General features: G+C 42.3%; 1 protein-coding gene across 1 annotated transcript in view; it reads right to left on the bottom strand.

Annotated features, from left to right (window-relative positions):
* Positions 1-654: 654 nt before the first annotated feature.
* DGAT2L6 (diacylglycerol O-acyltransferase 2 like 6) overlaps positions 655-26670 on the bottom strand; it is a gene marked incomplete at both ends in the record, with an annotated part of 32455 nt that continues 6439 nt past the window's right edge. Inside the window, 6 exons of the mRNA XM_079765972.1 lie at positions 655-809; positions 1226-1437; positions 6183-6357; positions 7785-7989; positions 8330-8400; positions 9109-9219. Coding sequence (XP_079622098.1) covers positions 655-809; positions 1226-1437; positions 6183-6357; positions 7785-7989; positions 8330-8400; positions 9109-9219 — 929 coding nt within the window. The remainder of the gene's footprint in view (positions 810-1225; positions 1438-6182; positions 6358-7784; positions 7990-8329; positions 8401-9108; positions 9220-26670) is intronic.

Here is a 26670-nt window from a genome sequence, read left to right as displayed (position 1 = left end):
CAGATGAAGAGGAAAATGGCTCTCCACAGATCAGCTTTCTGGCCAGATTAGAGGGAAGTACAATAGTGAACCACAAAATAAGTAGGAAATAGTCATATATGGTTTGATATATCTAGAGCTTTATTTTAATAAAAGAAACAGCATAATTGCATGCAACAGTTTTTGTCAATGTGGAATTGTGTCACAACTGAGGGAATCCTCTCTGCTTGGGTCAGGAAACCACAGTTCAAGTCCCCAGTTTATCTTGTGGTGGTCTCAAATTGTAGGGAATGGGTTTAGGAGGAAACAAACCATCCCTGTTTTCAATTAGTCTTCTAAGTCTAAATGCAAATAGTGATGGTGTCACTAAGGCTAAGGAGGAAGGAGCATGGTGTTCTTTGGCTTCTCATTCTTCTGATTAGAGAGTTGGCTGGAGTCAGGGGGCAAAAAAGATCTGTTGACTCACAAGACTGCTTGATCAACTGGGTTGTTGCCCAGTCTTCCCCTGTTTCTCTAGTTACTTCCCCCAAACTTGACTCATTGTGTACTTTCTGGCTTGGTTGGCTCCTATCTCACACCTGAGATCCTCTACTCTCCCCAAATTCTTCCTTCTATGTGACCTTACTTGGATCTCTCAATGCTTTGAGGTTCAATAATAAGGGAATCGAGCTCTTGTTATATGATTGTCAGCTCCTGGGTCTCAGAAAGGCCATACTGAACTTTGTGCTGGTCAAACAACTTGCGCAGGGCACTGATGTAGAGTGTGTGGTATTTGTCCACTGTCTTCTTGTTTGGCCTCTTAATCCTGGGGATTGGCAGGGGCTCCCCAACTGTGGGGAAGAAGAGACAAGCATCAGAGCTCCCTCCCAACTCAAATTACCCATCCCTCAAAGGGGACCACATACTGAAACTCAGTGTCTGGGTCCCCTCCCCTTCCTTTGTTTTTTTCTTCTGTCCCAACCTCATCCTTTCCCATAATTTGCAAATACCTAACCTCACACATGCTCAAGAGAATGAGAACAAGCTCAGGAGAGTGCTGAAGGAATAATGATGCTCTCATGATAGCTGTTGAACTCTGTCCTACTGTGAATGGCCATAACTCTTACCTGTTCAGTTGTCCTCCCCACCCTGCCCTCAACCACACCCAATGGACTTTCCATTGCCCATCACAGCTGTGTTCCAGGTCCCCTGGGACTTGATATGGGAATCAAGGACCAGGGTGGTTCAGAGATACTAGAAATCTTACCAACAGTGGTAATGGGCCGATTGAAAGGCAGGAAGCCCCAGGATTCTTTAGTGAGGCCTCGGCCATGGAAGGTACAGAAATTTAGTCCCAGGATTTTTTTGAATGTTTCCTGGAAGGCTTTTTGGAAGAACCTTAACCATGTGCCCTCAGGGAAGGTTTCTTGATTGTGCACCTCATTCTCTCCAAAGGAATAAGAAGGGACAAGGTGTGCTCTGCAAAAAAGGGACAGAGTGTAAGTTCTCCCAGGAAACTTCCCCCAGTGAAATCTTAGCCAAGGTGGGAAACCTGTAAATCTCTCCATTATGGGACAAGAACCCAAATATCTTCAGCCTGTGTCTCATTCTTGCCATCCCCCATCCTCCCAACTGAACCGTTTGTGGGTAGCTGCTACACATTTTCCCATGATTGGAAGAAACCAATCTCAGGCAACCTAATTGCCTTTATTGCACCTAGCATCCAGAGGGGTCTTCCTAAACTACGTATCTGGACCTGTCACTCCTCACTTTAAAACTCTTCCAGAGCTCCCACCTTTACCACATTGCTTAACATGGCCTCTGTTCTGTAGCCCTACCTACCTGGCTAGCTTCCCCTCTCCCCACCCTTTCTTTGCAATCTGCTAAGCCATACTAAGTATGCCAGGTTCTTTGTCTGTGCATCTTTGTGTATTCTGCTCCCTCTGATAGAAATGTCTTCCTTCTGTCTTCACTGGGTTAATTCTATTTTGCCTTTCAATACTCAGCTCTGATTTCATCCCCTGAAGAAACTTTGTCCACCTCCAATTCCCTTCCCCACAATGTGGATTAGGTACTCCTCGCCTAATGCTTACCTTTCTCCTGCACCAACACTATCTTAACTCTAATACAGTCATCTCCTTATCTGTCTGACTCCCCAGTTATCTGTCAAACTAATCAAAGTTGGGAACTGTATCATTTACCTATGAATTTCTAGGGCCTGGCATAGTGCCGGATATGAAAAATTCCCAAGTTCTTTCTCTTTGGGTCTGATCGGCAAATCCTACTGATATTTCAATTCACAATTCAGATGTCACCCACTAATGAAACTTTTACTTTGGGTGAAAATCTTTCCATCAACCAGTGCTTTTATGACACTTTGTACATATATCCATTATAATACATCATTCATTCAGTACATATTTATTAAATTCTTTCTATGTGCCAGTACTGTTTTAAGCCCTGAGGATACATCATTGAACACAATGGATTAAAAAAAATCTCTGTCATCATGGAGTTTACCTTTTATTGAGGGAAGACAGATAATAAACAATAATAACAAATAGATAAAAGCTGATATAGAAATCAAAGTGGTACTATATAAGCAAATGATAAGTGCAATGGGGAAAAGAAATCAGGATAGTAGGGATAGACTTTACTGAGAAGACAGACAGCTAGAGCACAGGCTCTAAGGCAGGAGCATATAGCTTGTTGGAGGGACAGCAAGGAAGCCAGTATAGCTCTAATGGAGTGAACAGGGGGAGATCAATAGGTGATGAGGTCAGAGAGGTGGCCAATGGTGAGATTATTTAAGGTCTTGCAGGATTTTGGAAAGACTGTGGCTTTTGCTTATAGTGAAATGGGAGTTGTTGGGACATTTGGAATAGTGACATGATTTGACTTATGTTTAATAGGATCATCCTGATAGAGGGAGCATACCTCAACATAATGAAGACCATATATGACAAACCCACAGTCAGCATCATACTCAATGGGCAAAAACTAAAAGTGTTTCCCTTAAGATCAAGAACAAGACAGAGATGTCCACTTCACCAGTCTTATTTAACATAGTACTGGAAGTCCTAGCCTCAGTAATCAGACAAGAAGAAGAAATAAAAGGCATCTAAATTGGAAAGGAATAAAACTGTCATTATTTGCAGATGACATGATATGTATATAGAAAATCTTAAAGATTCCACCAAGAAATACTAGATTTAATAAATGAATTCAGCAAATTAGCAGGACACAAAATTAATATTCAGAAATTGTATATACCAATAGTGAACTATCAGAAAGAGAAATGAAGAAAACAATCCCATGTGCTATTGCAACACACAAAGGTACCTAGGAATAAATTTAACCAAGGAGGTAAAAGACTCATAATTGGAAAATTATAAGATACTGAAGAAAGCAATTGAAGAAGATACAAATAAGTGGAAGCATATACCGCGTTCACGGATAGAAAAATTAACATCATTAAAATGTCTATATTATCCCAAACAATCTACAGATTCAACAAAATTACTATTCAAATAGCAGTGCCATATCTCGCAGATATAGAAAAAATATTCAAAAAATTTATATGAACTCACAAAAGACCTCAAATAGCCTAGCAATCTTGAGAAAGAAGAACAAGGTTGGAGGGATCACACTACCTGGTATTAAACTATACAAGGCCATAGTAATCAAAACAGCATGGCATTGGCATGATAACAGGCATATAAAGCAATGGAACAGAATAAGGAGCACAGAAATAAACCCAAGCCTTTATGGTCAATTAATATTTTACAGCCTCTTCAATAAATGGCACTAGACTACCTTTTTACACCATACACAAAAACAAACGTCAAATGGATTAAAGACTTACATGTACAGCATGAAACTAGACTACCTTTTTACACCATACACAACAACAAACTTCAAATGGATTAAAGACTTACATGTACAGCATGAAACCATAAAAATCTTAGAAGAAAATGTAGGCAGTAAAATTTCAGACATTTCTTGTAGTAATGTTTTTGCCAATATATCTCCTTGGACAAGGGAAACAAACAAACAAAAATAAACAAATGGGACTACGTAAAACTAAAAACTTTTTTCACAGCAAAGGAAACCATCAACAAAATGAAAAGACAACTTACTAAATAGAAGAACATGTTCCCCAGTGATACATCTAATAAGGGGTTAATATAAAAAAATTATAAATAACACACAACTCAACGCCAAAAAACATAAATAATCCAATTAAAAAATAGGCAAAGGACCTGAACAAAGACTTCTCCAAAGAGGACATATGGATGGCCAACAGACATATGGAAAGTTGCTCAATGTCACGAATCATCAGAGAGATGCAAATTAAAACCACAATGAGATCTCACCTCACACCTATTGGAATGGCCATCATCAATAAATTCACAAGGGTGTGGGGAGAAGGGAACCCTCGTGCACTATTGGTAGGAATGCATATTGGTATAACCACTGTAGAAAACAGTATTAAGTTTCCTCAAAAAATAAAAAATGGAACTGCCTTTTGACCGGTGATCCCACTTCTGGGAATATATCCCAAGAAACCCAAAACACTAATTCAAAAGAATATATGCACCCATGAGTTCATTGCAGCGTTATTTACAACTAGAGGCCCGATGCATGAAATTCGTGCAAGAGAAGGCCTTCCTTCTCCCCCCGCCCCAGCACTGGCTTCCCTCAAAGCCCCAGCTTCGTCCAGAAGGTTGTCCAGATGGACGTCTGGTCTAATTAGCATATTATGCTTTTATTATTATAGATAGCCAAGATTTGGAAACAGTCCAACTGCCCATCAGCAGATGAGTGGATAAATAAGCTGTGGTACATCTACACAATGAAATACTACCCAGCTATAAAAGAGAATGAACTCTTACCTTTTGCAACAGCATGGATGGACCTGGAGATTATTATGCTAAGTGAAATAAGCCAGTCAGAGAAAGGCAAGTACCATATGATCTCAGTTATATGTGGAATCTAATGAACACAATAAACTGATGAACAAAATAGAAACAGAGGCATGGAACAAACTGACAGCTGTGAGAGCAGAGGGGGTTGGGGGCTGGATGAAAGAAGATGAAGGAATTAAGGTATATATATATATATATATATATATATATATATATATATATATATCACATAGACACAGACAACAGTGTGGTGATAGCCAGAGGGGAAAAGGGTAGAGGTAGGAAAAGGGGGGATACATGGAGATGAAAAGAGACTTTGCTTCAGGCTAAGGGTGCATGGTGCAGTGTGCTGATGGAGTTTTGCTGAGTGGTACACTTGAAACCTATATGGTTTTGTGAACCAATGTCACTCCAATAAATTCAATTAAAAATAGGATCATCCTATCTACAGTTGGGAATAGACTCTCGGATGTGGGGGAGGCAAGGATGGAAAGTGGTTGGCTTTTGGATATATTTTGTAATTATATGTGCATACCAGTATATCTGTCTTACCTATTGGACTGAGTTCCTTAAAGGCAAGGACTAGGTCTTATTTATCTTTATATAGTCAATGCATAGTACTATGTCTAGCAGAGAGCAGGTGTTCAATAACTACTAAATAAATTTATTCTATTTCTCAAACCATATTATATGCTCTTTGGTGGGGAAGGCAGTAATCATATCTTTTTTTTTAAATGTTATTGGGGTAACATTGGTGAATAAAATTATATAGTTTTCAGGTATACAATTCTTACAATATATTATCAGTATATTGTATTGTGGGTTTACAACCCCCAATAAAGTCTCCTTTCATCAGCATTTATACCCTCTTTGTCCTCTTTTACCTCCTCCCATCCTGCCTTCCCTTAGTAAACATGTCTTATTCATTTTTGCAATCTCTACAACATCAAACCTAGTGCCTTCCTTGCCCTGAGTAAGGTCTCTCCGCCTCTCAGTTAATAGGTTGATATAGAGTAAATCTGCATTTTTCCATAACCCCGGCCAGCAGGCTAATGAGTAGAAGATAAAGGTCTTCTTCTATTGTTCTTTCTCCAACTTCAAGTAAAATAGTGCCCACTGAAACCTGTCTGGAGGCTAAAACACCTTTAAGATACAATGTGAGGAAGTAGAGATAATTAATCAGGGTGAAGAGGGAGCCCCCTCTAACAGGTTTCCAAGGAAGGACACCATTCTGGAGAGGTGTTACAGAGGATCTATGGCACCCAGACAATAGGGCACCAGAACCTAAGGACCCACCCTGTCTTCAGTGCCAATTTCACAAAACCTTTACGCTGTTTAAGGAAGATGGTAGAAACTCCTGGCCGGCATAAGAGGGCTTCAGCAGCTCCGCCCACCACGATAACCACAGCATTGCCTGAGCCTTTCTGAGTCAGCAAATACTTCAAGGCCAACTCACTCACGGGGCACACACCTGTGAAACCAAAGAGTCAACAAACTTGATGTCTGAGGATGGGGTAAAGGGATTCCTCTATGCTATTAATGATGGAGACAATTCTGTTTCCTGACTACTGTTTCACTCTTCTGTTTTTAACCTCCACATCTTGGGTTACCCTTAGTCTGAGGTTGGTTCTTAGGGTCAGTTGCTTGTGTTGGGAGTCTATGCTACTACAATTTAGGAGACATTGAGTTCCTCTGCCTACTTCCTCTTACTTCAATATAAATACTATTGAAGTAAGTATCTATACTAGCCTATCCCTTATCTCTCTACTCATGAACCACTCTCCCCAGAGTGACAACACTGGAGACTCACCAGAGTTCTCTCTCCTAGGGTGATCAGGACTAGCCACCACCAACCTGCTTCTTCCCTAGAGCACCTGCTGAAGGGGAGCCATTGGCTGGGGTTTCTTGAGACAAGGCAGGCCCAGGAGACTGCCCAAGCCAAATTGAAATGTAAATGAACCATGGAATAAGGATGACACCCTATTGTTCATTCAACAACAGTCACAGAGTCTTTCCTCACTCCTGCTTCCCATCTTTGCCCTGAACTTACCTTCTATTCTCTCCTGGGATGGCAGAAATTGCTTCCAGGCCTCAGTCATTGAGAGAAACTGCTGCTCCAGGTTCATGCCAACCTCAGAAGAGAGTAGAACCATCCTCTGGGACTCTAGTGTTCCCATCTGGTCCCTCCAGATAAATGTATGTTACCTTTTAATATTTGGCTTTAGTTGTTTTCTGGTGTCCAGAGGATGGATATTCATCCAGAGAGAAGGACATTTGTCACAGTACCCTGGCTTGAAGCCTGGCATGGGGAGGTTGTCCTTGATTCTGACGGATGTTTATTCTTTATCGCTTGATGTCTTATGCAAGTTTGAAGGGGTTCCCAGGAGATGAAGGTCATGGGCCAGGAAAATACCAGCTAATATGAAAGACTTAAAAATGTCTTTAATACTCCATGGGATGAGAGCTGCTTTATAAATGACTGGCCATAAGAAGCCAATTGATATCCAAGAAAGAATCTGACAAAATTCATCTGAGCTACCTCTTTCATGACTAATTTTCCTAGACATTTGGGTGTGATATTTGGCGTTTGCCTTCTGCTTTCCACTTGGGCTTTGATCCTCAACTCCAGCCTTCTCCTTCCTCCTCTGAATGTATTCATGATAAATCTTATGAATGCCAGTAACTTACCTTGCTGCCTAACCAAACACTGCCTCCCAGATCTTGGACAGAATCTGATGCTTAGCCACATACTCCCCTTACTGGTCCAGTGTGTTCTGGACTCATTTTCTACTAAGTCCTCTTACAGCAGGGAGTAAGAATTAGACGGACTCTCAGGGCTTAGTGAGGTTGGAGCCCTGAGGTAGGTCAGACAGAGGATGGAAGATTTCTTATACTCACCCAAAGACATCACATATTCTCTCACAATTGGGATCCAGAAGATCCATGCCAAGGTCCCTACAGAAGGAGTGATGCCTGGGAAAATCCGAGCAAAGTCAGTGGCCTCAGTAGCAAAGTTGATGAAGACACCGTAAGAGACAATACCATGGGGGTGGTTGGCAATGATATAGTTGTGTTTGGGAGAGAGGTCATGAGTCTTCACCAGCTGTCAGAGGGAGATTGAGTCAGAACAGTGAATAGGAAGAAGGAAAAGAGGACATGCAGATTCATCCCAGCAGGTAACCTGTGTTTCCCCTGGGGAGCCCAAATTCCTGTTCACTGGGATGTCGCCAGGCGTTATGATGCTCAGAGAGGCTGACTTGGGTTTGTCACTGTGAGGAAAGGCTGCTATCCAGCCTTCTCCTCACCTGCCCATCCATTTTGGGCCCCAACCTCTGAGCTTTGACCTTCAACTACTAGCCACCAAACCATTTGAAAACATGAAGCTGAGTGGAAAGGGAGAATCTGAGCAACAGGGTCCAAATGCACCCAGAAGGGGTAGTCACCTTTATTGGGAAGTAATTTCGGAAATATTTCCAGAGGGTCCATTTTCGTACCCAAGCTGAACGCCTACCACCTGCGGGTACAGAAGGAAAGGGAAGAGCAGGTGAGATACTGCCAATTCTTCTACCTTTCCCAGAGGTGGATGGTTCTTCCTACAGTCCTCAGGTAAAAAAAAGGGGGGCCTTCTTCTCACACTTCCATATTTCTAGGGCACAGAGCTGTAGTTACTGTCCCTGAATCCAACCATGGGAAGCCCCTGAACCTGCCCCAAAACCTCAACTTTTTTTGTTTGTTTGTTTTGTTAACCCTCTCCCAAGGACATTTTTCCATTGATTTTTAGAGAGAGTGGAAAAAGAGAGAGACACACACAGAGAGAAAAATCAATATGAGAGAGACACTTCAATTGGTTGCCTCCACATGCACTCCCTGACCTAGGATCGAGCCTGCAACTGAGGTAGGTGCCCTTGACTGGAATCGAACCCAGGACCCTTCAATCCTTGTGCTGTATTGACTGAGCCAAACCTCAACCTTTTAATTCTTCCTGGGAAGCCTGGCAGAGACCTCTGTTCCCTGCTGAGCCTTGCTGCCCTCTCTCCCTCCCCTTCCCTCTAACCCCCTGTTGCACCTCCCCCCTCTCCATAACCCCCTCCTTTCCTTTCCCTTTCTTTCCTCTCCCCAGTCCTTCTCCCTCTGCCTCTCCCATTCTTTCCCTCCACCTCCCTCCCTGTAGTTTTATCCTTGGCACAGACAGACAGGGACCACCACTCTTCCAATCTCTTACCTTGACTGTGGGTGTTCCAATCATAGGCGAGCCAGGCTAAGGTGAGCACGGGCAAGGTCCAGAAATTAGTGAACACCAGAAAGTAGGGTATAAAGACAATGGGAATAGCTCCTGAGGGGACACAAAGGGTTCATGCCCTTCAGTTCTCTTCAATTTTAATATGCCTTTCATAACTCTGATCTTTGCTCTATACTGAAGGAGCAGGTCAAGGCTAGTGTGAGACCCATCTCTCCTTTTCCCCCAATCTCCATCTAGTTCTTCTGTGGTCCGGGCTGGCTGCTGAGTCCCTGGATCTGGGTCCCCTTGATGGATGAGATCTTAATTGAGGAAACAGCAGAACCAAGCTAGCACATTCCAGTGGAGAGGGGCTGCCTGTGGTGCACAGGCTGTTTGTTGCTGAGAGGAAAACTTTTTAGAAACTGCTTTTTACTAAGTTCAATTTTGGCTCATTAAAAATGTCTCAAAGGTTCATTGGGTGGGTGGGGGATGATCTCTGTTAGCAAAGGGCCACAGAATGCTGTGAAATGCAAATGTGATACATCTTATAGCAGTTGGAATTGAATTCCATTTTAAAATCTGCATTCATGAGAAAGGGGCTAAGTACACATCCTATATACTAAAAGCATAATATGCAAATTGACCAAACAGAGGAACAACTCGTCACTATGATGCACACTGACCACCAGGGGGCAGACGCTCAACGCAGGAGCTGCCCCTTTGTGGTCAGTGCACTCCCACAGGGGGAGTGCCACTCAGCCAGAAGTTGTGCTCATGGCTGGCAAGTGCAGCGGCATTAGCTGGTAGCGGGAGCCTCTCCTGCCTCTGCTGCAGGCCGGACATCCCCTGATGGGTTCCAGACTGCCTGCAAGAGGGCACAGGCCGGGCTGAGGGACCGCACCCCCACCCCAGTGCACGAATCTCATGCACCGGGCCTCTAGTATTGTGAATAAAAAAAGAGCTAGCTAAGGGAATGACTTCTTTGACCAGGTAACCACATCATGGTAGAAAATATTTCAGAGAAGGAGAAGAAAATCAAGAGTTACTTACCCATAGGTTTGTCTCTTACATTTTGAGATGAAAATAACATAGATGAAAATGAAACAAAACAAAATGACATAATGGGCATTTCTTTAAAAAGTCATGTTATGAAATAGAAGAAACCTTAGTGATGGGCTGAATTCCCCTTGTAAGAGCTGGCTGAGATGGTTGTTGTAAGCATGCTGATTAAATAGAAGATAGTGGTGGGAGGAATTTTATGAGAAGCCTCTCATGGATGAGAGTCTTAACACCTCTGACCCTCATGAAATATGAGAGTTAATTTGCTGGATAAGCTTCAGAGAATCTCGATAAAGTTTAATAAGAATGATTATTAATTAAAGGTAGTCTAAGTGTATCCTTTCTTTTATATCTTTCTTCAAATAAATTTACTTTGTATCCTTAACATTTAGAATAGAGCCTTACATACAGAAGGTGTTTAACAAATATCTGTAGACTGACTGAAAGATAAATGTTTTCTCTTTTCAAGAGTAGGTGAACTTAATTGATTAGTGTTTAGTCAGCATTTATGTTAAAGTGAGCTGTTATTTTTTAAAAGCATAAATGGATTAATTGTGTGCCTTATATCCGATCTCTTTCAACTACCCACAAATCCCAAAGGTAATCTAAAAGAGCCATACCTGGAGAAACATCATCCCCCTTGTGGAATCTATTTGAACTGCAGGTGTGGCATCTCAGGAGACCATAAGTGTTTATGAGGGCAAGCCTGCCAGACCCAGCCTGTGTGAATGTAATCATTGTCACTCAAGGTGACAGAAGTGGGATTTAAAGAAGTAGGAGGAACAGAAGCCAAACATGGAAGAGCTAAAGCTCATGGAACAAGAAGTTCCTTCACAAAAAGTGAGGGGATCTGAGGCAAGAATGATGAAGAACAACCATTTGTATGTATGTATGTGTGACCCTTCCTTAGATATTATGGCCTTGATATCAGGAGATGCTTCCAGAATCTTGTCCATGTTCAAGGGAGGACTCTTGGAGTGGATTATCAATGAGGAAGTTCACATAAAATAAGCTCCTAATTTAGTTTGTACTAAAGATAGTCAAGCCATTCTACTAGATATGTACTGTGGTATCTCATCATAATTGTAACTTGCATTTTCCTAATATAGTTTAACCTCTATTCTCAAAGTTGATTCATTCCAGAAGGTTGTTTGAGAAGAGATTTGTTTGAAAACTGAATCACCTTTCCCATTGGAAATAATGTAATTTGAATTAATCCATTCCAGACCCCCAAATGATTCCCTGTTTTAACCATTATTATATATAGTACATGTCTAATGTACTGTTTAATCTATAAACACTTCTTTCCTTAAATTTATCGAACCACCACTACTAGCCTTAAATGAATTTTTCTTTTTCTTTTTTTAAAAAATAAATCTTTATTGTTCAGATTATTACAGTTGTTCCTCTTTTTTCCCCCATAGCTCCCCTCCACCCGGTTTCCACCCCACCCTCGGCCCTTACCGCCCCCCCCCCACTGTCCTCATCCATAGGTGTATGATTTTTGTCCAGTCTCTTCCCACACCTCCACCCCCCTTCCCCCCTGAGAATTGTCAGTCCACTCCCTTTCTATGCCCCTGATTCTATTATATTCACCAGTTTATTCTGTTCATCAGATTTTTTATTCACTTGATTTTTAGATTCACTTGTTGATAGATATGTATTTGTTGTTCATAATTTTTATCTTTACCTTTTTCTTCTTCTTCCTCTTCTTAAAGAACACCTTCAGCATTTCATATAATACTGGTTTGGCAGTGATGAACTCCTTTAGCTTTTTCTTATCTGTGAAGCTCTTTATCTGACCTTCAATTCTGAATTATAGCTTTGCTGGGTAAAGTAATCTTGGTTGTAGGTTCTTGCTATTCATCACTTTGAATATTTCTTGCCACTCCCTTCTGGCCTGCATGGTTTCTGTTGAAGAAATCAGCTGACAATCATATGGGTACTCCCTTGTAGGTAATTAACTGTTTTTCTCTTGCTGCTTTCTCTCTTTGTCTTTTGCTCTTGGCATTTTAATTTTAATATTCTCTCTTTGTCTTTTGCTCTTGGCATTTTAATTATGATGTGTCTTGGTGTAGTCCTCTTTGGATTCCTTTTGTTTGGGGTTCTCTGCACTTCCTGGACTTGTAAGTCTATCTCTTTCACCAAGTAGGGGAAGTTTTCTGTCATTATTTCTTCAAATAGGTTTTCAATATCTTGCTCTCTCTCTTCTTCTGCACCCCCATAATTCGGATGTTGTTACGCTTGAAGTTATCCCAGAGTCTCCTTACACTATCTTCATATTTTTGGATTCTTTTTGCTTTTTGCTTTTCCAGTTGGGTGTTTTTTGCTTCTTCATATTTCACATCTTTGACTTGATTCTTGCGATCCTCTAGTCTGCTGTTGGATCTCTGTATATTATTCTTTATTTTAGTCAGTGTATGCTTAATTTCTAGTTGGTCCTTTTTCATATCCTTGAGCGTCTCACTAAAATTATCGGCGGTTTCTAGAAAATTCTTGAAAAACCTTATAACCGTGGTTTTGAACTCTATATCCAGTAGTTTGCTTTCCTCCATTTCTGTCATTTGTGACCTGTTTCTTTGTCTCCACATTTTGGCTGCTTCCCTTGTGTTGATAGAGTGGTTTTGTGTGCTAGGTGTCCTATAGGGCCCAGTGGCTCAGCCTCCCCAGTTACCTAAAGTGGACACTCTTGGTGCACCCCTTTGTGGGCAGTGTGTACAGTCTTGTTGTAGTTAAGCCTTGATTGTTATTGGTATCACTGGGAGGAATTGGCCTCCAGGCCAATTGGCTGTGATAATCAGTTGTGTCTACAATGGGAGAACTTCTGTGCTGGAGACACCATTATGGGGTAAGACTTGCTGCAGTGGGCTTGGTGCTCACTGAGTCTGCCCCCTGAGTGTGTCCCTTATGGATCTGAGGAGTTGTAATCTGGATGGTCCCACTCTGACCACTGGGTACACTGGCTCTTGGATCTCTAAGGAGGTGCTAATTTAGCTTCTGCCTGAGGCCACCCAGCAGGAGCTACGGCGAGATCTGCAGATTCCTCTTTTTTGTTTGGGGTTTGGAGATGCCCAGATGAGGCCCAGCTGTGAAGCAATGCAAGCTGCTGTGGGGCCTTGGCCCTTCTTTTGGATGTTCTGTGTGCCTTAAATGAATTTTTCATATATTACTGCCTCCAAAATGCTATCACCAGCTAACTGCTTTTCGTTTATCCAATCAACAACAGTTTTTCTATCTGTTCAATTGCCTGTGGTTGTTGTTTTGTGAGCACTTTCACACCCTTAGCAATATTGGCATTCTTGATGGTCTCTTTGTTTTAAAATTGTGCTAATCTTTGACTTCTTCAGTAACAAAAGCATTCTCTCCTTTGTTGCCTCAGAGACTCTTTTTGTCTTGCTGAGGTATCAGCATGAAAGGGTTATCAGGTCGAAAACTGAAGTTTTGGTCCATGGCCGAAACATTTTTTTTCCCGTGAACAACTTGATGGAGAACTGAATTGTTCAAGGTGGGAGACGCTGGAGAACTGAAGTTTGACTGTATTTAATGATGCTTAACACCTTTTCATGTGCTTATCTGCCTTCTGCATATCCTCTTTGGTAAAGTGTTTGTTCAAATATTTGGCCAATTTTTCAATTGGCTTGTTTCTTTTCTCACTGTTGGGTTTTGAAAGTTCTTTATATATTCTGGATATAAGTTCTTTGTTGGATATGTGATTTGCAAACATTTTATTTCAGCCTGTGTTTATCTTTTCACTCTTCTTACAAGGTCGTTCTTAGAGCAAAACCTTTTAAATTTGATGAAGTCAAATTTATCATTTTTTGGTTTGTTTTTGTTTTTACATATTGTGCTTTTGATGTCAAATCCAAGAACTCTTTTTTAAAAAAATATATTGTTATTTTATTTCAGAGAGGGAGAGAGAGATGGAAACATCAGTGATGAGAGAGAATCATTGATTGGCTGTCTCCTGCATGCCCCCAACTGGGGACTGAGCCTGCAACCCAAGCATTTGCCCTTGATCAGAATTGAACCTGGGACCCTTCAGTCCACAGGCCAACAATCTATCCACTGAGCCAAACCAGCTAGGGCAATCCAAGAACTCTTTACCTAACCATAGGTCATAAAGGGTTTCTCATATGTTTTTTACTAAAAGTTTTACAGTTTTGTGTTTTACATTTAGATCTGTAATCCATTTTGAGTTAATTTTTTAATTAAATGTGAGGTTTTGGTCAAGGCTTATTTATTACATATGAATATCTAATTGTTTCAACATCATTTGTTAAAAAGACAATCCTTCCTCCATTGAATTGCTTTGCATCTTTGTCAAAAATGATATGGCTAGGACTTCCAGTCAAGATGCTGGCATAGGTAAAATTCAGTACTTGCATCCTTCCATAACCATATCAAAATTACAACTAAACTACAGAACAACTATCATTCAAATTAAGGTATATAGTTAGACAGACATAAGCAGAGCAAGGATGATGGGCCAGATACAGAAGTTCACCAGGTGGAAAGCCCCAGGTGCCTAGCAAAGTTCAATTGTAGGATGGGACCTTGCCCCCAGGGTGACCTTTCCTCCCCTAGCACATTGTTGGTCATGGGGTTTGGACCCCCTGACCTTTTCTCTCTAGAGATAATATCTAAGCCTCAATTTTATTTCAGCTCCAGGACCAGATAAGCAACAAAAGCAGCCACAGCTGACCTAAGGACCAGCTGCATTGGATAATGACCCCGCACCCCCTCTGGTGTCAGCCAGTCAATCAGTAGAGACCTAGACCTTGAAAGGACACACCTGGAAAACTGCTGAACAGTCTATTGAGACCTTCCCTGGGACCTCCCCTAGAATCTCCACCCTTAAAACCCTTAGGACAGAGTACCCAGTGCTCTCTCCTTTCTGGGAACATGCCTGCCCCTTTCCCTCTCCTGCTCCCCAACCCCAGGCACATTACCATTACCTTCCTCACCCCAAGCTCCAATTTATAATTTTTTTCCTAAGCCCCCTTATTCTATGAATTACTTCTTCCAGTTCTGTGATTTTATAAATAAATTTTCTCTTATAGTTTGAATCTTGGCTCTGAATTCTTTCCTAGCCAGAACGCAAGCTCTGAGATTGCTGAACCTAGGTCCGTTCTGAACACACGGGCCTAACACCTGTTGCTGTTCCTGCTGCCTACAACAAAACTGTCTGAAATATAGTTGCATAGAAGTCCTACAACTAGGAATATAAAGAAGAAGCCACATTGAGACTGGTAGGAGGAGCGGAGACATGGCCCCACACCCACATGTGGTGGATAAAAATCAGGAGTGATATCTCAGCTGCAGAGGTTCCCCCTGAGAAGTGAGGGATCCCAGTCCCACATCAGGCCCCCAAGCCTAGGGTTCCAGTGCTGGAAAGAGAAGTCCCCACCTGGTGGACAGCTTCAGACGATGTCCAAGCATCACCCAACCACCTTTACAAGCGACATATTCAAGGGGTGGACTCAGCGGGAACCAGGCCCTGCCGAAGTAAGTCTTACTCCATGGGGTGGGCCCCTGCATAGCTGGTTTTCCATGGTGGTACAGCCAGTCCTTGCAGTGGATCAGCCTGTGGATAAATCCCTCCAATTGATGTGCCAACAGCAATCAATGCTCACTACAATAGGAGGGTGTACACAGCCCACATGGGGTGAGAGGAGAAACAAGAGTGCCCAGCTTGGGTGATCAAAGAGGCTGTGCCATTGGAACCTACAGTACACCTACAGCACAAGACCACTCTACCAAGCTTGGGAGAAATAGCAGTTCTACCCAATATACAGAAACAAACATGGGGGCTGCCAAAATGAGGATGCAAAGAAACACAACCCAAATTAAAGAACAGAACTCCAGGAAAAAAACTAAACAAAATGGAGACAACCAATATACTAGATGCAGAGTTTAAAACACTGGTTATAAAGATGCTCAGTGAATTTAGGGGAAGAATAGATGAATGCATGAGAACTTCAACAAAGAGATAGTAAACATAAAAATGAAAATAGAAAACATAAAAAGAACCAGTCAGAAATAAAGGATACACTACATGAAATGATGAATGATTTACAGGGAATCAACAGTAGAGTAGATTAAGCTAAGAATCAAACCAGTGATTTGGAATATAAGGAAGCAAAAAACACCCAATCAGAACATAAAAAATAATTCAAAAAATGAAGATGGTATAAGGAGCCTTTGGAACATCTTCAAGTGTACCAACATTTGCATCATGGAGTGCTGGAAGGAAAAGAGAGAGAACAAGAAATTGAAAGCCTATTTGAAAAAAATAACAGAAAATTTCTCTAAGCTGGTGAAGGAAATAGACATACAAGTCCAGGAAGTGCAGAATGTCCCAATCAAGATTAACTCAAAGAGGCCCACACCAAGACACATCAGGATTATAATGCCAAAGGTTAATGACAAAGAGAGAATCTTAAAAGCAGCATGAGAAAAGCAGTTAGTTACCTGCAAGGGAGCTCCCATAAGACTGTCAGCTGATTTCTTAGCAGAAACTTTTCAGGCCAAATGGGATTTGCAAGAAATAAAGTGATGAAAAGCAAGGACCTATAAACAAGATTATGCTACCCAGCAAAGCTGTCATTTAGAATTGAAGGTCAGATAAAGAGCTTCCCAGACAAGGAAAAGCTAAAGGAGTTCATCACCACCAAACCAGTATTACATGAAATGTTAAAAAGTCTTCTTTAAGAAGAAAAAGGAAAAGAAGATAAAAAATATGAACAATAAAATGGCAATAAATGCATATCTATAAACAATTTAATCTTAAAAACAAAATGAATTAAAAAGTAGAACAGAAACAGATTTGTAGATACAGAGAACAATTTTTAAAAAATCTTCACCAGAGGATATTTTTCCATTGTTTTTTTAGAGAGAGGGGAAGGAAGGGAGAGAAGGGGGAGAGAAAGAGAGAGAAACATTGACATGAGAGACACATATTGATTGGTTGCCTCCCACACATGCCACGACAAGGGCTGGGGATGAACCTGCAACCTAGGTATGTGCCCTTGGCCTGGAATTGAACCCACGACCCTTTGGTCCACAGGCTGACACTATAACCACTGAGAAAACTGGCCAGGGCACAAAGAACATTTAAAAAAAGATTTTTATTGACTTCTAGAATGAGAAGGGGAGAGAGAGAGAAAAAAAAAAACATCAATGTCAGAGAGTAACATCAACCGGCTGCCTCCTGCATGCCCTCTGCTAGGGATTGAGCCTGAAACCTGGGCATGTGACCTGACTGGGAATCAAACCTTAACCTTTCCGTGCATGGGACAATGTTTAACCAACTAAGCTACACCGGCCAGGGCTATACAGAGAACATTTTGACATGGGAGGGTATTGGGGGATGAGTGAAAAAGGTGAAAGGATTAAGTACAAATTGGTAGTTACAGAATAGTCATGGGATATAAAGTATAGCATAGGAAATATAGTCAGTAATCCTATATAATAAAAGCCTAATATGCTAAGTGTCCGGTCTGCGCAGAATATAGTCAAACGCTGCTGCAGTTAAATATTTTACCCTTTCTTCTCCCTGCGTGATCTACAATAATCTGCTTTGTGTTGATATTTACTGCCGTGTTGCTGACAATAACCTGAAAGAGAAGTTGGGGTGCTTCCCTGGGATGGAAAAAGTTTAGCTACATCAGAAAGCAGGTCTAATTAAGCAAGTTTTTTCTATATCCATAAAAGGCTAAGTTGACTCGCACATGCATGATACATATAAAGCTCTCACTGATGACAATCGCATACGTGTGTTTCTATCTGTCATTGTTGATCGTGAATTTAGTTGACACTTCTATTATAGAGAAAGGGCAAATAGCAATATTAAAATAGTTCTTCTAATTAATTTCCTTTCAATGTGCATGAATTCATGCATTGGTCCATGAGTCCTATCTAATAATAGAGTAATATGTAAATCATCACTCCGCTACACTCACAAGCCACGCCCACCAACCACGCCCACCAGCTAATCAGAAAGCGAATATGCAAATACACCCAACCAAGATGGCCGCAGCCTCGGAGAGCGGCCATGGTCGGAACTGGGCGATTGGAGCCGAAGATCAGAGGGGAAGATCGGAGCCAGCTGGGGTCCCCCACAGGCGATCAGAGCCAGCTGGGGGTCCCTGCCCAGGGCCCGAGCCTCAAACAGAGGCTTGCAGCATTGGCTGGGGGCGGAGCTGGGCCATTGGAACCAGCTGGGGTCCCCTGCGGTGATTGGAGCCAGCTGGGGGTCCCTGACCAGGGCCCAAGCCTCAGCCAGAGGCTTGCAGCCTTGGCCGGGGGTGGAGCCCGGTGATCGGAGACAGCTGGGGGTCCCTTCCCAGAGCCCAAGCCTCGGCCAGAGGCTTGCAGCCTTGGCCATTGGGGCGGAGCTGGGCGATCAGAGTGAGCTGGGGGTCCCTGCCCAGAGTCCAAGCCTCGGCCGTGGATGGAGCCGGGTGATAGAGCCAGCTGGGGTCCCATGCAGGTGATTGGAGCCAGCTGGGGGTCCCTGCGCCGAGCCCAAGCCTCTGCCAGAGGCTTGCGGCCTTGGCCGTGGGTGGAGCTGGGCGATTGCGCCAGCTGGGGGTCCCTGCCCAGGGCCCCAGCCTCAAACAGAGGCTTTAGGCCTTGGCTGGGGGTGGAGGCAGGCGAGAGGAGCCAGCTGGGGTCCCCTGCAGGCGATCGGAGCCAGCTGGGGGTCCCTGCCCAGGGCCCGAGCCTCAAACAGAGGCTTGAGGCCTTGGCCAGGGGTGGAGCCAGCTGGGGGTCCCCTGCCAAGGGCTGGAGGCTTTAGGCCTTGGCAGGGGCGGAGCCGGAGATCTGAGTAGATAGGTGTGAACTACAGAGGAAACACCTTTTCTGACCCCTCATTGGCTAAGCTCCCTGTATGCCACTGGTAATATTCTTAGTAACTTGGGTATAAGAATCCAAAAAGGTGATCTAGGGCTTTTCCACCTCACTCCTGGGGAAAAAAAACGAAGGTCCGCTGCTGGAGGGCTAAGAAATGTCATAACCTACACGGTTTGGCTCAGTGGATAATGACTAGGTTTGCCAACCGCAGAGTCCAGGTTAGATTCTGATCAAGGGCATGTACCTAAGTTGCAGGCTCCTCCCTGGCTGGGGCCCAGGTCAGGGCTCATGCAGGAGGCAAGCAATCAAAGTATTCCTCTCACTTTGATGTTTCTCTCTGTCTTTCCCTTTCTCTTTCACATTCTCTAAAAGTCAATGGAAACATATACTCAGGTGAGGATAAAAAAAAAAAAAGAAAGAAATGTCATATTCTATGAAAGACACATCTTGAAAATGCCTAAAGAAAGTTGTCATTTTTTCTTGGTGAAGGGACTGGAGTCCGTGTTGATGAAAACACCTTGGTGGCTGCGGTGACTGGCAGTGGCTCCAGCAGCGGGGTGATGGGGCTGGTGCCTTTCCCTGATCAGCCCGGTTGTCTCTCACAAAGCGAGGCCAGACTGCGGCTTAGGCCCACTCCCTATGGAGAGCAGGCCTAAGCCGTCAGTAGGACATCCCCTGAGGGCTCCCAGTATGTGAGAGGGGGCAGGCTGGGCTGAGGAGACACCCCCCCCCCCAGTGCACGAATTTCATGCACTGGGCCCCTAGTATTTTAATAAAATCCCATATAACCTTCAACTATATCTCCCTCTTGTTAACATTTTACATTTGATTTATCTCTAAATATAAATACACTAGAGGCCCAGTGCATGAAATTTGTGCACTAGGGGGCGGTGCCCAGCCTGCACCCTCTCCAATCTGGGACCCCTCAGGGGATGTCTGACTGCCAGTTTAGGTCCGATCCCACGGGGCAGTCAGACATCCCTCTCACAATCTGGGACTGCTGGCTCCCAACCACTTGCCTGCCTTCCAGCCTGATCACCTCCTAACCACTCCCCTGCCAGCCTGATTGACACCTAAATGCTCCCCTGCTGGCCCAATTGCCCCTAATTTCCCTCCCCTGCTGGCCCGGTCACCCCTAACTGCCCTCCCCTGCTGGTCTGGTCACCCCCAACTGCCCTCCCCTGCTGGCTTGGTCGCCCCTAACTGCCCTCCCCTGCTGGCCTGATCGCCCACAACTACCCACCCCTGCCGGCCATCTTGTGGTGGCCATCTTTGACCACATGGGGGTGGCCATCTTGTGCGAGGGTTTGAGGGTCAATTTGCATATTACCTCTTTATTATATAGGATATAAATATATATGTTTGTATTTGAGAGTACATTGCAGAGATGACAACACTTTGCCCCTAAACACCTAAGTGTGTATTTTTTTTAATAAATCTTTATTGTTCAGATTATTACAATTGTTTCTCCTTTTCCCCCCCCATATCTCCCCATCACCCGGTTCCCTCTCCCCTGTTGTCCTTATCCATAGGTGTGTGATTTTTGTCCAGTCTCTTCCCATACCTCCCACACAGACACCCCTTTATTTCTGAAAATTATCAATCCACTCCCATTCTATGCCTCTGATTCTATTATGTTCGCCAGTTTATTCTGTTCCTCAGATTTTTAATTCACTTGATTTTTAGAATCACTTGTTGATAGATATGTATTTGTTGTTCATAATTTTTATCTTTACTTTTTTCTTCTTTTTCCTCTTTTTAAAGAATACCTTTCAGCATTTCATATAATACTGGTTTGGTGGTGATGAACTCCTTTAGCTTTTTCTTATCTGTGAAGCTCCTTATCTGCCCTTCAATTCTGAATGATAACTTTGCTGGGTAGAGTAGTCTTGGTTGTAGGTTCTTGCTATTCATCATTTTGAATATTTCTTGCCATTCCCGTCTGGCCTGCATAGTTTCTGTTGAGAAATCAGCTGACAGTCGTATGGGTACTCCCTTGTAGGTAACTAACTGTTTTTCTCTTGCTGCTTGTAAGATTCTCTCTTTGTCTTTTGCCCTTGGCATTTTAATTATGATGTGTCTTGGTGTGGTCCTCTTTGGATTCCTCTTGTTTGGGGTTCTGTGCGCTTCCTGAACTTGTAAGTCTATTTCTTTTACCAGGTGGGGGAAGTTTTCTGTCATTATTTCTTCAAATAGGTTTTCAGTATCTTGCTCTCTCTCTTTTGGCACCCCAAAAATTCGGATATTAGTACGCTTAAAGCCATCCCGGAGGCTCCTTATGCTATCCTCACACTTTTGGATTCTTCTTTCTTTCCGCCTCTCTGGTTGGGTGTTTTTTTCTTCCTCGTATTCCAGATCTTTGATTTGACTCTTTGGGTGCAGTGGTCTATTCTGTATATTCTTTATTTCAGACAGTGTATGCATAATTTCTGACTGGTCCTTTTCCATTTTTTTGGTATTCTCATTAAGGTCCTTGAAGGTCTCTTCAAGTTTATCAGTGGTTTTTAGAAGATTCTTGAGTAACCTTATAACTATGGTTCTGAACACTGTGTCGTCCATTAGTTTGCTTTCATCTATCTCTCCTACTTGTGACATGCTTCGATGTCTCCACATTTTGGCTGCCTCCCTGTGTTGATGGAGTGGCTTTGTGTGGTCAGTGACCTATAGGGGCCGGTAGCTCAGCTTCCCCAATCACCCTAGGTGGTCGCTCTTGGTACTCCCCTTTGTGGGCTGAGTAGAAAGTCTTGGTGTAGTTAAAAGCCCTGATTGCTGTTGGTACACTGGGAGGAATTGACCTCCAGTCCAATTGGTTGTGAGGGCCTGCTGTGTCTATAACGGAAGAATTGCTGTGCTGGAGACACAGTAGGGCTTTGGTGCTCACTGAGTCTGCCTCTTGAATGTGTCCCTTATGAGAGTGGTTGAAATCTGGTGTCGTCCACACTGACAGAAAAGTCACTCTCACTCTCTGACCGATGGCCGAGAGTCCCGTAGGCGTCTGGGTCCCCCGTGTGTCCCCAGAAACTGGAGTTCAGAGTGGTTGGGATTGTTGGTATCACTGGCGGGAACTGATCTCCAAGCCAGTTGGCTGTGAGGATCAGCAGTGTCTCCGCTGGGAGTGCTTCTGTGCTCAGCTTAGATGGGGCGGAGTCTCAGGGTGGCGCAGACAAACTTTGGTTTCCCGTCTGCTCTGCCCTAAGAGGGGTGGTTTCTCTGTGCCCAAATTAATGGCTGCGCACCTCTGAGAGAAGGCAGCTTTCGAGCCTCGCCCACTGCCAAACAGACCAGTTTCTTCCCGACCGCAGCTGGATTTTAGTGCAGTCGGGAGGTTTTGTTTTTCTCCCAAACGAGAAAGCTAGCCACGCAGCGTCTGCTGCCCTCCCTCTCTGCGCGCTGCAAGCAAGCCTGCCGCATATTCAGCCGCCCGCCCTTTCCGTGCTCACGGATCTCCGCACCTCCACAGCTCCTGAGGCTCAGCGTCCCCCTCTCTTTTTTTCTCTAGTTGTAGGTTTTCCACTCTGCCAGCTTTCCGGTGGTTCTGGACGGTGTGCGCTCTGTTTTCCAGTTGTAGTTTCAAAATTGTTGTGGTAGGCAACAATTAGGTGTTTACCTTATGCCGCCATCTTGGTTTCTCCAAAGCTAAGTGTGTATTTTCTAAAAACAGACTTTCTCTTCCCTTATAACACCCATAGTGTTTTATTAAATTTGGAAATTTTAATATTTATGCAAAATTCTTATCTAATACACTCTGCTTGGATTTTTACTTGAATTGCATTACATTTATAGATCAATTCAGGGAGAATTGACATCTTTACATACTGAGTCTTCCAATCTATGAATGCAGTATAACTCTAACTGTTTAGGTCTTTAATTGTTTTCATTAATATTTGATAGTTTTCAGCCTACAAATACTGTAAAGGTTTTGTTAAATCTATTCATACATATTTCACTTTTGGGAAGTATTGAAATGGTATTGTTTTTTAAGTTTCTATTTTAAATTTTCAATTGTTCTCTACTAGTATATAGAAATGTAGTTAATTTTATCTCCATTGTTTAAATTCTTTATTGTTTGAAGTATTACATATTCTCCTTTTCCCCCCATTGACCTCTACCTGGCCACCCCCCCCCCCAGCACATGCCCTCACCCCCCTACTGTCTGTGTCCATTGGTTATGCTATAAGCATTGCATAAAAGTCCTTTGGTTGATCTCCCCCCACACACCCTCCCCTGCCTTCCCTCTGAGGTTTGACAGTCTGTTTAATGTTTCTGTGTCTCTGGATCTATTTTTGTTCATCAATTTATGTTCATTATATTCCACAAATACATGAGATCATGTGATGTTTCTCTTTCTCTGACTGGCTTATTTTGCTTAGCATAATGCTCTCCCGGTCCATCTATGCTGATGCGAATGAGTTCTTTCTTTTTACAGCAGCATAGTATTCCATTGAGTAGATGTACCACAGGTTTCTAATCCACTCATCTGCTGATGGGCACTTAGGCTGCTTCCAAATCTTAGCTATTGTAAATTGTACTGCTGTGAACATAGGGGTACATATATCTTTTCTGATTGGTGTTTCTGATTTCTTTTTTATATGTGTCTTGTATCCTGTCATTTTGCTAACCTGATTTGTTTGTTCTTGGGAGGGATTTTGTTTTTGTTTTTAGTAAATTCCTTGGGATTTTCTACGCAATCATATCATCTATGAATTAGGACATTCTTAGATCTTTTTTTTTTTTTTCAATCTGCATGCTTTTCTTCTTGCCCTATTGCCATTGCTAGTGTGATGTTGAATGTATATGGTAGGAGTGGACATCTTGCTTTGCTCCCAATCTGAGGAAGAAAGCTTTAAGTCTTTCACCATTAGCATAATGTTAACTTTAGGGGTTTTTTGTAGATGGTCTTTATTAAGTTGAGGAAGTTTCCTTCTATTCCTAGTTTACTGAGAGAGTTTATCATGATTGAAGTTGATGTCTGTCAACTGATTTTTCTACATTAGTTTATATTATCATGTGTTTTTTCTTTCTTGGATGGTTAATAGTTTACATTGATTAATTTTCAAGTATTTACACTTGCATTCCTGGAATAAAGCTCACATGGTCGTGTCATATTATGCTTTGTAATATATTGCTGGATTCAATTTGCTGGGATTTTGTTGAGGATTTTTGCATTTTTATTTACAAGGAATAGTGGTCTATAGGTTTTTTGTGTACTGTTTTTGTCTGGCCTTGGCATCACGGTTTCGCCTCATAAGGGAGTTGGCAAGTGTTCCTTCCTCTTCTATTTTCTGGATAAGATTGTGTAGAATCTGTGATATATATCCTTTAAATTGTTTGGTGGAATCCATTTAGGCCTGCAGATTACTGTTTTGGAAAGTTTTTAACTTTCCATAATTGATATTTAATTTAATTAGTAGTTGTAGATTACCTATTTTATCTAGGGTGGGTTTTGGTTGTTTGTAGTTTTTGAGAAAGTCTCCAAATACCATTGCTGATTTGTCTATTTTTCTTTTCAGTTCTGTCAGTTGTTGTTTCATATATTTTGAATCTCTATTGTTAGGTGGATACAGTTAGGATAGCTATGTCTTCTTGGTAAATTGACCTTTTTATCATTATGTAATATATCTCTGGTGCTGACTTTCTTAAACCTGTACAGCCTCAAATTACAAAGGATTACTTAAAGATAGTACCAATATGAATCTAAGTTTGTCCTCTCTTCAAGTCATCTTTGATTCATCTCACTTGCTCACTTTCCCCATATAGTAATAGCCAATATTTACTATATACTCATTATGTAAAACTGTTTTACATGCATATTTTATTTAATTTTTGTACATACCTCATTAGGACAGTAATTCTCATTTTGTGGATGAGCAACTCAGGCTAAGAGAGGTTAAATAACCACCTGAGGTCACATAGCTAGCTTGTAGGGAACCCAAAGTTGAGAACACAACGTGTCTTATTCCAGAGACTGTACCTTTAACCATTAACCTGTTCTTATTGCTTCCTGTCAGTTCTGTCTTCCAAACATCTTTCAAATTATCCTATTCCCATCTCCATGCTACTACCTTGTTCAAACTTTCATCACCTATCTCCTGGATGACTGCCACTATTCCTAAGTAGGCCCTGTGCTTCCATTTGAGCCATGACACAGTAGCAAGCTGAATAAAAATCAGAGACTGTCCCTCTGCCACATATAACCAAAAATGGCTGGCTTATCAAAGATGCATTTCTGTGGCTTTGTGATTACTTAGTAGATCTAAATTAACTATATATATAATAAGCTGTGGGAATAAATGCTGATTTAAAAATTCAACAACTAACATGTCTTCCCATCACTCTTAGGATCAAGTCCAGTCTTGTAACCTTGGTTTCAAAGGCCATCCATGATGGAGCCCCGGCCACCACCTTGTTCTCTGCATGCCACCATCCTGTTCTGTCAGTTCTTTCAACTCTGTGAACGTTGTTCCTTTTACCTAGAAGATTCTTTCCTCAGCTCTTTGCCTGACTAGTTGCTATTCATCTTTCAGACCTCGGGAAAAATCTCAGTTTCAATATTTTGGAGCTGTAATTGACTTCTCTCCCTTTCCAAAAAAAAAAAAAAAATCTCTCCAATTCACCCTCCTGCCTCTGTCTCCATTGCTACTTCTTTGGTCCAGGACTTGATCTCCTCTGGTCTAGATTGCAGTCATGTGTCTACTCTTTGTCTTCTAGTCTCTTCCTCTCCAGTCCATTTTACATGCTACTGCCAGATAATTTTTTAAAGAACAGTCATAATGTCCTTTGCTTCCTCAGAAACCTTCTATGTTTTCCTACTGCTGACAGAATAAAGTCTGAACATGTTAGCTTGGCATTTAAGGCTCTCTATGGACTGCACCCCCCCACACTTTCCTAGCCTCATTTCTCAGTACCTGCATTCACACCCCTTATGCTTTAGCCCAGTATTCCTCAAAGTGTGGTCCCATACCACTGAAAGGACACTAGATGATGTGAGTTGGTGTATGGATAAAAAGTTATTTTAATGTGTAATGAATAAAAGTGAATTCATGGCAGTGATATAAAGTTTCTGGTTGAAATAAATAAATTTAGGTTACATAAATGAACCAATTTGGAAAAATGTTCAGTAATAATAGCATAGGAGGTATTCAGCCATGGAAAGAACCAGAAGGTGGGATGTAAATGGCTGAAGTATGGGAAACAGGGGCTCAACTACCTTAGTTTACTCCTATTTCCTCAGTCCATCATGTAATTTCACATCTTCATGCCTTTGGGGATGTTGTTCTTATTCTGACTACCCTATCCCCAACATTCTACCTATCAAAATTCTCCCAACCTTTAAAGCTTAGCTCACATGATACCTCTTTGGTGATATGTTTGCTGCTTCTCTAGTCAGAATTAAGGGCTTCCTCCTCCACATACCCACAGCACATTACTTTATGCTTCTACTTGCCCTGTTTGATTTTGCTGCTTGTGTAGTTAGTAGCTTACACGTATGGCCCTTTCCCTACTAGACAGTAAGATTCTTGAAAACAGCCATCAGCACAGTGCCAAGCAGGGGCAAGATGACCCATAATAAAATGTTACATTAAATTGTACCACTGGTAGAAGTTTGATTTCAAAATTCTCCATGAGTAGGTGAAAGCTAAGAGTAAGAGA

This window comes from Cnephaeus nilssonii (genome assembly GCF_951640355.1).
Source record: "Cnephaeus nilssonii genome assembly, chromosome: X".
Classification (NCBI taxonomy): domain Eukaryota; kingdom Metazoa; phylum Chordata; class Mammalia; order Chiroptera; family Vespertilionidae; genus Cnephaeus; species Cnephaeus nilssonii.
The sequence above is the reverse complement of the archived record's forward strand: the minus strand, read 5'-3'. Positions and strand labels throughout refer to the sequence as shown.